General features: G+C 38.9%; 2 protein-coding genes across 4 annotated transcripts in view; both read right to left on the reverse strand.

Moving 5' to 3' along the window:
- Positions 1 to 14,354, reverse strand: part of POC1B (POC1 centriolar protein B) — a 50,621-nt gene extending 36,267 nt beyond the window's left edge. For 2 of the 3 annotated variants that reach the window (XM_066183359.1, XM_066183360.1), the window contains exons 1-8: positions 14,241 to 14,319; positions 13,903 to 13,987; positions 5,892 to 6,063; positions 4,955 to 5,134; positions 3,565 to 3,672; positions 2,576 to 2,691; positions 2,066 to 2,199; positions 1,253 to 1,321 (exon numbers count right to left, since the gene is read on the reverse strand). In XM_066183359.1, coding sequence (XP_066039456.1) covers positions 1,253 to 1,321; positions 2,066 to 2,199; positions 2,576 to 2,691; positions 3,565 to 3,672; positions 4,955 to 5,134; positions 5,892 to 6,063; positions 13,903 to 13,987; positions 14,241 to 14,255 — 879 coding nt within the window. In that variant the 5' untranslated portion in view covers positions 14,256 to 14,319. Of the gene's footprint in view, positions 1 to 1,252; positions 1,322 to 2,065; positions 2,200 to 2,575; positions 2,692 to 3,564; positions 3,673 to 4,954; positions 5,135 to 5,891; positions 6,064 to 13,902; positions 13,988 to 14,240 lie in introns of all 3 variants that reach the window. The other variant, XM_066183358.1, reaches the window with a different exon arrangement.
- Positions 9,762 to 13,842, reverse strand: GALNT4 (polypeptide N-acetylgalactosaminyltransferase 4). Its single transcript, XM_066183356.1, has one exon. It carries the CDS (start codon positions 13,421 to 13,423, stop codon positions 11,672 to 11,674), a length of 1,752 nt encoding a protein of 583 aa, XP_066039453.1. The 5' UTR covers positions 13,424 to 13,842; the 3' UTR covers positions 9,762 to 11,671.
- Positions 14,355 to 14,510: the final 156 nt, after the last annotated feature.

Consider the following 14,510-nt stretch of genomic DNA (forward strand, 5'->3'; position numbering starts at 1 on the left):
AAATTCAAAGGAACTTTAAAGTTAAGCATTCCCAGGGTGCGTCGGCATTCAATGGGGAGGCTGTGTTAGGCTTAATACTGTAGATCCTTGCCTTCAACAGAGCTTCTCAGATTAATCTGCTGTCATGTAACCTAGTCAATACATATACTTTTGTTCCTCTCAAGTTAAGTATAATATACCAACAGCCATAAAATACTCATGGAAGGTAAGGTCAACAATTCAGAATCACGTAGGACCCTAAGTTGCATTTTGGGACTTACAGAAAAAAGAACATACTAGTGGGTCAAGAAATAAATATCTTTCCCCCATTTTTGGTTGGTTTTTGTGGGTTTTTCCCTGCTTCTAAAATTAATATTGGACATTTGATAACATTTTCACTCTCCAGTAACTTCAAGTCTTGTCAGTACTTCTTACTTAACAGTGTGAGAGAAAGCAATCTTTTTTTATTTCCCATGACCATCTCTGCTACTAGCTGAAATTTATTTCAAACTCCACAAAACAGAATATAGCCACGAATTGTGGTAAACTCAAAAGACCTTAATTTCAACAGCATAGCTTTTTATATCTACATTGAGCTTTTAGTTTTTTGTAACAGGAAAAACTTAAAAAGACAACTAATATTGAGGAACATTTCAGATAGAACTTCGGTAGCACAAGATTTAAATTTTCTTTCTTTTTGGAAACTTTATAGACCTGGTAGAGATGATTCCAAGCTTTGTTCTTAATTATGAGATTTATTAAAGCAGATGGAGATTAATTATAAGACCTACTGTTTAACTTTTTTTTAAATGCTCAAATGACTCTTCTTCCCTTTATAAAATCCAGTACTTTACTGTTTCACCAAAGTAAATTAGTTAAAGGTAACACAAAAGCTTTTTTTCCCAATTCTAGCCAAAGTTTTCCCAGTAATACATCTTAATACCTACAATTACAGAGTAAGTACTTTAAAAGCAGTGAAAATCTAACAAAGCAGCTAAACCTCAATGTTAATTGCAAAACATCTACTTTCTTGACACTGAATTGCAAAACTTTAAATATTTTTAGTTAAAAATCACTCTTTTAATATGTAAAATAGAAGTGGCTAGTCTTCTCATCATCATAACATCCAATGGAAAGTCTATAAAACACACTAGTGGACAGAATGCATGTGAGCATGTGAGTAATTAGCATGTTCCTGTGGCACACTATATTTAACTCCCACCCACTGTAACAGACATTAAGATATTTCATTTAAGGAGACAATACCACAAACCTGAGCATCCTTTCCACCTGAGGCAAACTTTTCACCACCTTTTGAAAAAGCCACACAAAGTACAGATCCCTGGAAAAAAAAAATAGCATACTGTAAAATTAGGCTATTACTGTAATCATGGTATTTTAGTGCAAAGAGAAAAACACTGATGCCATTACCTAATATAAAAGATTTTCAATTTTAATAAAATAAGGAACAATTTTACTGTAGTGAAATTTCTGCAAAACTTGTTTGAAAAGTTAATATCGCACATTTTCATAAGATGCTACATTACAATTGCAACAATCTATACTAGGAAAGTAGTGGCATTATCCTTAGATTTTATACTTCAGCTTTGCAATGAAAAATTACAAAATATATATTACATTACTCAAGGCAATACATTTGAATGATTTATTATCAAAAATAGGGCTTGGCATTACAAGAAAAGCAGGAAATGCTTGCCATTCTTCACAGAAGTTATCTTCTGTAAGCTTGCCCTCCTTAGAAAACACTGTTTTTCAATAGACAAAATGACTGAAGTGCCAAATAACACGATTTTGAAAATCAAGTGAATTATTAATGAATTCAGAACATGAGCTTTTACTTAATATCAAGCGTGTAATATTGACAGATAAAAAAACATAGTTACAGGTAAAAACTGATGCATTTCCTTAATGTGACAAGGTGCATTAATACAACACCTCGCTGCCCATTAAATTTTATCAGCAACTTGCAAGATAAAAGACACAATGACATAAATGTTACTTTCCCTTTGTAAAGATCCTGAACAACCTATTAAGATCTTTATTTAAAGAGGATTATTGTGTATACCTTGTGTCCATGAAGAGTGTAAATAAGTCTTTCTCCTAAGAGGTCCAGAATCTTAAGGGTACCGTCAGTAGAAGCAGTGATGAGGTAGTTACCAGAAGGATGGAATGATATACAATTAACCCCTGCTCTGTGAACTGATTTACAGAAGACAATATTCAAAGGCTGTAGATATCTACTAAGAAGATATGTACACTTTATTTCTTTGCTCTTTTCTACTTCCCAAAGATCTACTTCTTTTAAGGGAAAAATGACCAAAGTGCTGGGGCATAGAAGACTCTCCAAAGTATTTGATTAGTTTAGCTCTAAAAATTAAGAGAAGCAAAGAAATAAAAAGGATTCAGATTGAATTCTTAAGGTTGCTAGACTACAAAAAGATACTTACAACATGTCAACATGACTTGTTTGTCCACTTTACCCAGTAAGGGATGAAATAACAGACTCTTAATAAATCACATTTAATTGCAAAGAATCTCATCGTAAAGAAAATAAAACAAACTACATTGTTCTTACCTTTGAAATTCTGCAGTAGCTTGTTCATTCGAATATCCCATAGTTTCACTGTGTTATTCAAACCTGCAGAAGCTATACATGTTCCACTTGGATTGAAATCCACAAAAGTTGCAAATCTAAATATAATTAATGAAAACAGATTCATAATGTGCTTCCACAGAAATATTTAGGTGTGTGTATATATATGAAGCCCACAATATTAACAATGAGCTGCCACAAACTTGTGTGGAATCTACCTGTATGGAAACTCAAATAAGGCATTTCAAGCAACTGAAATAAGCATAAGCAAACAAGATGTGCATGATAAATCAATCTCACTTTTGTTGAAAATATGGTATAATTGATCCAAGTCAAACCTTCAAAGTTTGTGCCAGAATACAAAGTCCCTAGAAGGCACTGCTGCAAAGAGTTTGTAAGCAACAAGTAAAATCATTTTGCCTAAGAATTGAGTATCTAGCTATAAGAACATTTTGCACTCAAAAAAGGATGAAGGCAGCCATGAAATCAGCAAACCACATAGACAAGATAAATATTCCACTGACTTGTTAACTACATCTCTGGATCCAAGATGTTTAAGAAAACTACATGTAAGTAAAAGGAAGTATTTTTTAAACTTAAATAAGGCAGATCACTGAAGGTAACAAAATATTGTTTTCATCAACAAGTGGAAAAGTCTTCAAGCTTTCTTCTTGTTGAAGTATCCAATATCAAATAGCATTATCAAAATTGAGGAAAAACAGATTATTCCAAAATCCAAGAATAATCTCACTTCTGTTTGGATTATCGCTTGATTGCTGGAAAACAGCTGGATAGGTGTAGTCAGTTAATCTCTTTAGAAAAACATATGAATTCTTTTACTTGGCATGGATGGTAGAATTCTGATCTGCTATCAGATTTAACATATATAGATGTTAATGCCACAGAACATGAAATTAATGTCATTAAAAGTACACTATTACATTTCTCTTTTTTTTTCTAGTAAAACTTACCCTTCATCATCTGAGAAGCTATTAACACAAATTTTATTTCTTGTATCCCAGATGTTAACAGATTTGTCCTCACCAGAAGATGCTATTATTCTTCCATCAGGTGAAAATCTGGAACACACAAGTGTATGCATTACTTAGCAACTGATTCTGCCTAGATTAGCATTAGAGACATAAGCAGCAAAACACCAGAACCAAGGAAGCCTGTTTGTAATAAGGACGCATAGCATTTAAAGGACATTTGAACTTCTAGTATTTCTCATGGACTAATAAAACTGAAAAGAAAAGCTTCTCCCCCTATTCCACTCTGCCCCGTTTCACAATCAACTACAATTAAAAACAGAGCCATAAGCAAAAGGAAAAGAGGGGGTTGAGGGGAAGGTGTCAGCAACCTGAGGATGTCACTTCAGATGACAAAGATTATTATAGAAAACGACAGGTTAAAAGACAAACAGGACACAGTAGAATCTTGTGTTCAATGTTAACCTATATTTATGTTCTCTGAGTTCTTTCTAAACTTACAAATAGTGGGCAAAGCATTCACGATTATTCCTAGACTAGCAGACTAGGTTTTTAAACAGGAAATTTGACTTGTCTATAACTTCCTCGAGCATTATTATTTCACTTATTGACCAACTGCACAATGAAATTAAAAAACTGTTCGAGAACTTTCACATGTGATTTCCTAGAGCTTTCCTTTTTCTTTTCAACAATCAGATACTTTGAAATTTGTAGACGTCTGCACTTCACCAGTGTTAAATTCCTTTCTCCAGAGCCTTGAATCAGGCCTTTCTTAGCTGCAGGTTTTCCATTAAAATGGAGGAAAGGAAAGGTTAAAAAAAAAAAGAAAACCAGCAATCTTTTTAGTCTTTGAAGAGCTGTCCTGTCTTCAAAGAGTATGAATCCTAACTTGCTGTCCAAAGGCCATTTCTTTTACCTTTTCTAATTATGTAAGCTTAACTCATATGGATTCATGACCATTCTTTAATGCCACTACTATTCCAAGAATAGTTGAGAAAACCCCTACAATGCATGATAAATCTAGAAACAAGTGCTGGGAAATAAGTTAAATCTACAAAAAAACAAACAAAACTGGGGAAAGACAGGATACTGACTGAAAATAAATACAGAAGACCCCACTTGTCCTTTATTGTAATGGAATAACACACAGCAACTGATTCAGTATGAACACATTAACACAGAGCAAGCTTTCATACTTCACCTAGGAGATCTATACAAAACTTGTGTGCATAAGATTAATTTATTAAAATTTAATTATTGATGAGAGATCATTATTTGTCATTCACAGACTTTTCTTCTCTTATTTCTACTGTGGAATATAAAATCCCCTTTGTTAGGAATTCTACTTTACCAAGAGAATAAAAACACTTACTTGGCACAGCGAACCCAACCAATGTGTTTGGATAGGGTAAACAAAAGGCGCTGAGAGCAAACACTCCATATCTTTATTAATTTATCATTGGATGCTGAAACGACAGAGTTGCCATCATGGGAGAAGCTCACACTCCGAACAGATGCTGTATGACCTTTTAGTACTGATGATTCTCCATGACTGCAGGCGGAGGGCAAAGAAAATGAAACAAAACCGAAAACACCAAGTCAAAAATCACAATCATATTAAAGAGTTTAAATCTCCATAAACTCAATGTTAGCATATTTAGAATCTCACTCAAATGAAAAAGCAGTATACAAGAGGCCAAATCTTAATGTCACCATCATTTTTTACTTATTTAAATATTATTATTAGAATAACATTCCTTAAGTTGCATTTAACATGACCAATTTTACAGAACAGTGCAATTAAGTAGCAGCACTGGCCTTTAGTGTCATTAGTATTAGTATTGGAAGGAGATTTTTTTAATATAGTAATCTATAAAATGCTTGAAAGTCCAAGTAACATCAGTCTAAGATCAGAGTGAACAACTCATAATTACTACGACTCAAGAACAGTCTGAAAAGGCAAGTCAATTAATTTTTTTTTCCAAAAAACTATTGTTTTCTTCATTACTTGTCTCCCCAAAATGAAGCGCAGCCATGCAATCCTCATTAAAATATAACATTTAAGCCAGAGAAATATTAGGAAGCATAGTTCTACACACATGAAATTGTGAGTTGTTATATTTTTCTTTTGAAACTACAGAATATTCAGAAAATAACAAAGTAATACAGTAAAGAACTGTGATGTTTGTGGTCCCCAATCTCTGTTTCTGTCAAAGCCCAGGCAGGTGTGAAAGAAAAAGAAACTTGAGTAAAGCCTCCAATATTCACAATAATGAAACACATACCCAGCATTTCTCAGTTATACTCACATGCAAGAAATCCACAGCCTGACAGTGTGATCATGAGAAGCTGATGCCAGCACCCTCCCATCTGGTGAGAACTCCACACTTGTAACTGCTTCCTCATGGCCTGCAAATCTGTAGGCTGTGCTCTGTGTCTTCAGTTTCCACAATATAAGAAACCTATCCACAGAGCAGGTAACTGGCAAGAAGTAAAAGATATCAGGAGTCTGCTCACTGTTCTCATAAAAGTCAGAGCTAACGACTGGGGATCTGGATTCACTAGAGAACTTAACAGGGAGGGAGGAGTTACTAGGTTTTAATGGACCCTTAGCCTGAGCAGAAGCCTGGCAGCAAGTAACGCCAACACCAGGCTTTCAGAAGCATGTCACAAGACAGGGAGAAGCAAAGGATAATTCTTAACAGGTAGCAAGCTCTCCCACATACTAAGCCAACTGGCTTACAAGTAGTTTGAAGATATAGAGCAAAACATTCAAAACCGAACATCATGTACATCAGTAAGTACGAATCCAGAATTGGTTTTACCAAATCCTAAAAACAGTAGACAAATTCTTCAGTAATCTCATTCTGATCTCTGAGATGGACTTTTTTTCAAGCATCAAGTGTTTAACTCCAGAAAAACATGCTAACTTAAACTCAAGACATGACTTCTAACACTTCAGATATCTACACTTGAGTGAAGATAGCGATACATGATAATTCCATAATCCTATTTAAGTACCAATTCTATAATACTAACATTTGCCTAGTTCAAAAGAGAATATAAAGTTGTCAGTCTGAAACAGAAAGAGCATGTTTGAGGGTGATGCTTTTGCAGTCACTTTGCAGGTGAACTATACTATTTACAGTCAAAAAGGCAAACCTAACTTTTACCAGAGCTTGATAGTTTTCAAGAACCTGTAACAAGCAAAGACAATAAGCAGTTGAATTAAACTGGTATATGTGATTTTCCTACAGCCCTGATCATCTTCATCTCTGCTAAATGCCAGTATATGGACATAAATCAAACTAAGGTATTCACACTCCCATCCCTCAGCTGTCAAATTCCTAACCCCAGTAGAGAAAATAAGGGAGAGGAAGAACAGGGGTCTCCTGGAAGTTGGAAGAGTACATGAAGATAGCTTTTCTCTTCCCAGTTTCTTTCAAGCACCAACATTGCACAAAGAAATTGAGTTTCCTTATGATCACATGTTAAGGCAAGCCTCAAACAAAATACTAGCATATTAGAATATTAACTATTAAATTCCCTTTTTTAATTTGATACAAAGATACTATGTTTATTCCTAAAAGACTAGCTTCTGCTAAAAGATGTGAGACCAGACTATCCCTATACCCACATCAACAGGCCAATATTTGACAAAGAAATACAGGATATTTTCCCCCCACTTCAATTTTTTTTCAAGTCTTTCTAATTGTACTTGAAAGAATTCCTTTTTCACTTTGATTCTGAAAAGTGTGATCTACAGTGGAATAAAACTAAAACAAAAAAATGAAACATAAGCTAAAATAGAATTCGAAGGCATCAGGCTGGATATGTGAAAGAGACAAGACTGATGGTTTCTAAAACAAATCACTGATGCACTACCAAACACCTGTGGTATCTTATGAACTGCATGAAGGCTGTGCAGTATCAGCTTTTAGTTCTAAAAACTGAGGGAAATAATTCCTAGAAAGACGACAGCACCATTCATTCAGAGCCTGGTTTCTTGTAGCTTGCCGTCTCATAGATGGGCTATTCCAAGGTAAATGAGACACAAGCAGTGACCTTGAAGTTGTCCTTTCTGTGGGACATCCATGACTACCTTCCTTATTTTCCCTCCGGACTCCCTGCTGCCTATGTAATACTTAAATACTGCATCAGAAACAAAACAAAAAAAGGCACAGAAGATCCAGAAAAATTTTTTAGGATGTACCATAGCACAAATAGGCCTGTTGCTCCTTAGAGAATACATGCATGTTTTGAGGTGAAAGACAATTTCTTCTTGCTATGACCAACTGAAAAATATAAGTAAAATGTAGAAAGCTGAAAATTCACACTGAGCTGATTCCAATATACAACTCAATCCAGTTTATAACCTGAGTATCTTTTTTTTAAACATCAATTCTTCTGTACACATCCACGTATAGCAGATACACACTGGATAATTTGCTTTTCTGCTGATGAGTCATCACAGAACTGAACACCAAAAAAAAAAAAAAAGACCTGGCCTTATGCAAAGGCCAAATTGAGAGATCTACAGCAAAGTGGTGTGTAAACAGACACCTGAGCTTCACATATGTCATGAAAAAGATTTTATGGTATTTGCAATGAAACAAAGTTCAATTTATGAATTGTGACTATTGATGGTATACATTTTTATATATACAGACACAAATATACGAACACAAGTAGATGCAATACAGAATTACCATTTCACTCTCATTTCCCACAATAACAAAGTGGTGACTAAGAAAGTTGTGCAAAGATCAAAAGAGACACTCAGACAGGCTTTAACAGCTTGATGTACTTCTCTCAAAATACTGAAGCATCTCCAATATAATTAATCACTCAGCGCAAGAATTACAGGGCAGATGGAATACAGTGCACATGATGGGTGTGTGAATATTCAAATTCCACCACTGCCAACAAACCTCCACACTTTACAAGAACCCTGCAGCTCTCAGTGATACGGTACAACATCACAGTACAAACACATTTTGCAATGAATTGCAAGATTTCCCATTTGGAGAAAAATAATTATTAACTGAACCTCTGTCAAAAAAGCCAATTTGGAATTCTAAGCACAGTGGATAAAATACATAGAACTTTTAATAACTCCCATAAGTTCAAGTTATTGGCATTTTTTTATGCATTCTCTATGCACGTACCAAGAGGAAAAGAACTGAGAAGTCAGCACACCAGCCAGCATTTAATTTTCTGGATTTTATTTTTTCAAAAGAAATCCCAAAGCCCTCCACATCTATTCAGTGTTAAGTTTACATTCATTTTTCTTTAAGCCACTTAGAATCAGTAGTTTAAAATATATACAAACGTTCACCAAATCTTCAAAGCCTAACAGAATAGAAAACCATTCAGAGTTTCAGATTTTTCAGAAATCTGTACATACTGAAAAATAATTGGATAGGGGTATTGAAATGGTAAGATGTTGCTTGTTTTTTCCTTCTTTCTTTCTCTTTCTCTAGTCCCTCCTCTTTTTATTCACATGGTTTTTATTCCCATTGGGAAGATTTAGGGCCAGGTCATTTAATTTAGGTTTTTTTTTTTTTTGTTCTCCCCAGTTTGTTACTAAATAACTCCAAAAATAGGAAGGGAGGTCATGGGGAGGAGGAAGGGTTCAGATACATAGAATAACTTTTCAAACAGAGAGGCAGATTCACTTATAATTATTGCTTAAATAGATAAGGAACACTTTGAAAGTCAGGTTTAACTTGAATGTACTTCTTTATAAGAGAAGCAGTTTTTGCCAAGTGCTAAAAAATTGACTGTATAAAATTTGCATAGTCTATATTCACACCATTTAATTACTTTCATTTGAAGAAACATGCATTGCACATACTATTTATGATCTGCTACATAGGAGAACCTAGGCCTTTTTCCTGGCATTTCCTTACATTGAATGTAACAGCCTTCTATTGAATGAACAGCAAGCTTTCCACAAAAGCGCATACTCCATAAAATTTATTGCCCCAGTACATAACAATTGGTTGCCTCTTAAAATTTGATAAATGGTTCATAACTTGCAGGTCCACAAAAGAATTCCTGCTGCAAAGTGGAATGCAATTTTTCAGGAATGTTTCCCTTATGAAGTAAAAAGTTCCCTTTTTTTTTTTTTTTAACAAACAAACAAAAAAAACCACCACCACAAAAAAAAAAAAAAAAAAAAAAAAAAAAAAAAAAAAACCAAAACAACCTAGTAGAAAAAAGGAAGATAAAAAAGGAAAGAAAATCAAATTGCAAGTAACTGCCTAAAAATAAATTAAAGTCTTACAAGAATCCATGCCACACAGTGGCAAGCATTTTTAGCATGATTCAATGCTGCATTCCAAGCTCCAAAATAATCACCTGCTCATCTTCTATCTTAACCTGCTTCCTCCCAAACCTCTCAAAGCTTTCAAGTCACTAAGATTTAAGAATACGTTCTAACTTGCTCTCACTTTATTTCTGGCAAAACTTCTACTACATCAGGTCTCACTTTTAACCTTTTTAACTTTTCTACCTACTAACACCTGTAGCAAATGTGCATCCACCACATTCCTCAAATTTCCAGAATCCTAATGCTCACTAGCTTAAGTTTCTACCTACAAGCCCCATCTAAAGACTTACTGCACTATGGCTACTGAAGAACATTTATCACTTCAGTGAAAGTAATCAAAACAGCTGGAATGCCCAACACATTAAGAAAAGTGTTCAACTTAAATCTTATGAAACTAAAAAACAGATACTAACACAAGATTTTTTTCAAGTACACAATATATCTATCACATCTACCATCTATAATCACAATCAGAACAAATTAGTGACATGATTCAAGAATCAGTATTCTTCAAAAACTCAGCACAACAGAAAAAAGAAAACATTCTAAATAAGTAATTCTATGAACCACCTTACCAACAAATCTTAGTTTCCTCCAAGCTGTTCTTTGTCTTTTCAACTCCCCTCATGACAAACTTCAGCGTCCCAGCCTTACCCAAGGTCTCCAGTGGTACTGTTTTGACTAGAAAGAGACAGCTTATACTGTATTATTTCAAAACTTTTCCTAGGGCTGACCCATGCCAACTGTTGCCAAAACATAAAAAGCAAAATAAAACAGCCCAAGTGTTCCTCTATGTTACCTTCCTCTACCCTGCTGACAGACCAAATGAAAAAACCGTTAAAAACCAAATAACGACCACATAACTTTTGTGTCCCTATGATGTGGGGCTGAACACGGGAAAGCTTACACAGAAGCAATGTCTACCTGAAATATATAGCTAAGAAACAGCAGTAGCTAAGGCAATTTTGTGGCTCCTTTCCTTCTCCATTGCCTTTAAACAAAATTCTTACTTGTAGACATCCTTATTTCATCCATTTGTGATATAACCAGCAAGTCCTTGGTTCCACTGCTATCACACTCCCCTCTAAATGTATGAGAGCTCCTGACTAAGCCCCATGGGGTAAGATTTTTACAGTAGGTACAAGACTGCAAAGCAGTGCCAAAGCCCTTCTAGTACACAAACTTCCTGTTCTTCTATATAATACAGTACCGTTAAGAGTATGCACATTCCCAGAAAAATGCTATTACAAGGCTTAGATTTGACTTTCCATCCACATCAATGTCCATTCAATCACATGCTACTGTAGCATTACTTAGGGTGTTAGATACAGATTTTATAATGTATCTGCAACATAGATCAGCTACTGCAGGAACCTTAACTTTTATTTCTGTAAGTCAAAAATTTTTTGTTTACATATAACATCTTGCAGGATTATTGCATAATTTTCAGATGAAAAAAATCCCTCCTCAGTCCACTCAGAAGCCTTTGTTTTACCATAATCAAGACTGAGCAAAGTAATAATGGATCAAAATTTTACAAAAATAAAAGGCATTAGATATTCCAATCCATGTTTTAGAAACCGAGCCCCACTATATACTTTTGCTCTCCATACAAGTCATCATAGTAGAGAGTTCCTACACCACTACAGACAGATCTGAAAACACTCCAAGGTATTCAATCAAACACTGTCATCTGCTCACACATGTAAAAAGCTTAGAGATCAGAGTCCTTTTGATTCATATTACCAGCAGTGACTATTTTTCAAATTTCCAAATCTGATTTTTATCTCCAGCATTACAAGTTCTCATTTGCACATCAGCATGCCCCTCAGTCGTACGATAAGCAGTAAGGCACTTCCCCGAATGAGGATGATAAATAGTCCCATCTTCTCTGAAGTGCCAGATAATAATTTCTGGGATGGAAAATCCATCTTTTGGGCAGCTCCTCATACCTATGAAGTCCTCACGCTCAGGGACTTCAGCACATAGCTCAGTTACAGAGTTAAATCTAATCTCCTGATTTGATGTATATTCAAAAAATTGGTTGCCTCCCTGACCATGACAGCCAAAGAGAGAAAGGTGAGAGCCGGTAGGATTATGTTCCTGTAACACATAGTCAAGGCACTCTGAAGGTATTCCTGTGCTGCGGATAGCACCGTGCCAGCCTGGGCGATCTTCTGGTACGTGCAACTCAGCAAATACATTTTTTAAATACCAGTGAAAACTCTTGCATTTCAAACGCTCTCTAAGAATCTTTCTTTCAGAAATGTCTCCATAGTTTTCTTTCCTTGCTGAAGGATTTCTGTTGTAAAAGTGATCTTTGAACTCATCCATCCATACCTCAGCAGCACGCGCTGTGTTCTGAAGGAAGTTTGGTCTAGCATAGGGCGCACGCTTTGGAAACACATGGCCCACGTGGGAGCACGGATGAATTTCTAACATGCCTCCACACTGCCAAACCCTAAATGATAATTCTAAGTTCTCCCCTCCCCAAACATCCATTCCTGTATCATAGGTTCCCAGGTACTCAAAATACTTCTTGCTGACAGCAAATAAGCCACCAGCCATAGTTGGGGATCTGATTGGATCAGTTTCAGATTTGCGCCTGAGACGTTCGTGTTTAGGCACCGAGTGCCACTGGAATGTCAGCCGCCAGTCAAACCCCCCAATCATGGGCTCTGCTGTTTGCATGTAGTATTCAAACGTTTTCCAGTCAATGGTGTCAATGACAGGACAAACAATAACAGTCTCATTCTCAGCAATCCTCTCGAGTAGTGGTTCCAGCCAGCCAGAAACACATTCACAGTGACAATCTAGGAATGTGAGAACATCACCGGTAGCAAAGGTAGCGCCAATCAGGCGCGCACGAACCAATCCTTCTCGTTTGTTGGTTCTTATCAGGCGAACTCTTTTCAGACTGCTTATGTATTTTTCGAGTTCAGCCTTCAAATACACTTTATCACTCAGGTCATCCACCAGTATAATTTCTTTCAGAAGCACTGAAGGTGATGTTTCAAGAACACTATGTATCGTCCGCAGAAGCGTTGACCAGGCTTCATTGTAGAAAGCAATTATAACAGATGTTGTGGGCAGTCTTCTGTAGTTGTAAGATTTAGTTTTACAACCACTCAGTCGATTATCTTCAATGTGCCGGTGGAGAGAAATTTTATCACTTAAAAAAATATTTATTGCATATTTCTCAATCAGCTCTTCTTCCTGTTTCTTTTCCTCAGGACTCAGCTGTGGGCGTGAGGGTTTACCCCATTCTCCTGGAGCATAAGGATCAGGTGGGGGTTTGTCATAAACTGGACGAGCCAAATCGACAGCTTCTTCTGTTCTGTCAGAAAAGCGCCTTTCCCATTTCCCTTTAGTGATGCTCTCGCCGGCGAGGGAGGCACCGAAGGAAGAAACCGACAGCTCGACTACAAAGTAAGCGATCATTAAGAAGCCGAGGAACACGCAGCTTTTGCGGACCCACGTCCATCTTCTCGCCAGACGGATCCTCATCTTAGGTAGTTAAAAGCAGCTTCTTAGCAGAGAGGGGTCCGTGAACTCCTGCCGGGTCCCCCCGCGCCCCCGGGAAGGAGGGGACTGCAGGGACTCCCGACCTCGGGCTCGGGCCGCCGGCAGAGTTTGCAGCCAGCCCTCCGTGGTAGGCCCGGTAGATTGCAGGGGGACCGTGGCGGCAGCGAAGCCACGGAGCAACCCCCTGCCCCTTCGGCCTCGGCGCTCCCCTCACTTCCTCCTCCTCCTCCTTCACTATCCCCGCGGGACAAACCCCTCCTCCCGCCTTGTGGTTTGCTCAAAAAGTTGTCGCTTAAGGAAGGGGCAGAGACTCCTCAGCCCGCCCGAAGGCGCGGGAGCCCGCCCCGCCTCCGCGCCCGGACCTGCGCCCGGAACCGCCCGGCGGCTCCGGGGAGGGAAAGAGGGAGGAGGGAGCGGGCTGCCCCGCCCGGAAAGCAAACGGCGCTCGGCCCCGCACTCACCCAGCCCCGACGCGTTCGTATCGAAGGCAACACCCGTCACCGCCGCCGTGTGGCCGCGGAAAGGCCGGATCAGGACGGGGTCCTCCTGGGGAGAGGGTGCGCACCGTCAGGCTGCGGGCGGGGGCGGCCGCGCTCGCCTTCCCCCGCCCCTTAGGGGCCGCTAACGCCCCGCGCGCGGCGGCAGCCGCCGGTCCCGGCGTCCGGAACGTTTCAACCGGCGGCGGCGGCGGCCGCGGCCGGGCAGCCCCCGGCGCCGGGCGATACCCGCCGGCCGCGGCTCGCCTGCCCGCCGTCCTGGCTGCCGCGGCCGTCGGCAGGGGCCGGGGCAGAGCCCTTACCAGCGGGGAGGCCATGGGCGGAGCGGGCAGGAGCGGCCCTTGACAGCCCCGCTCTCCGGGCGCGGCCGGCCGAGCCCCGGATTCATCCGCCGCGCCAAGAGCGCGGCACCCCATCCGCCCATGCGCGGCCGCGCTGCGCGGGGCGGGGCCGCACCGCGGGCCCCGTGCGCGGGTCGCTCTTAAAGCCGCAGCGACCCCCGCTCGGCGGGGTTGGAGTGGCGTATTTCTTCGGGCAAGACGGGGAGATTGAACCCTCTGAGTCTGTTCACC

Source organism: Chamaea fasciata, unplaced genomic scaffold (assembly GCF_029207755.1).
Source record: "Chamaea fasciata isolate MVZ Bird 193981 ecotype frontalis unplaced genomic scaffold, bChaFas1.0.hap1 SCAF_5, whole genome shotgun sequence".
Taxonomy (NCBI): domain Eukaryota; kingdom Metazoa; phylum Chordata; class Aves; order Passeriformes; family Sylviidae; genus Chamaea; species Chamaea fasciata.

Excerpts from the sequence above, each read along its gene's own strand:
- GALNT4 (XM_066183356.1), bottom strand. The coding sequence starts at position 13,423 with ATGAGGATCCGTCTGGCGAGAAGATGGACGTGGGTCCGCAAAAGCTGC.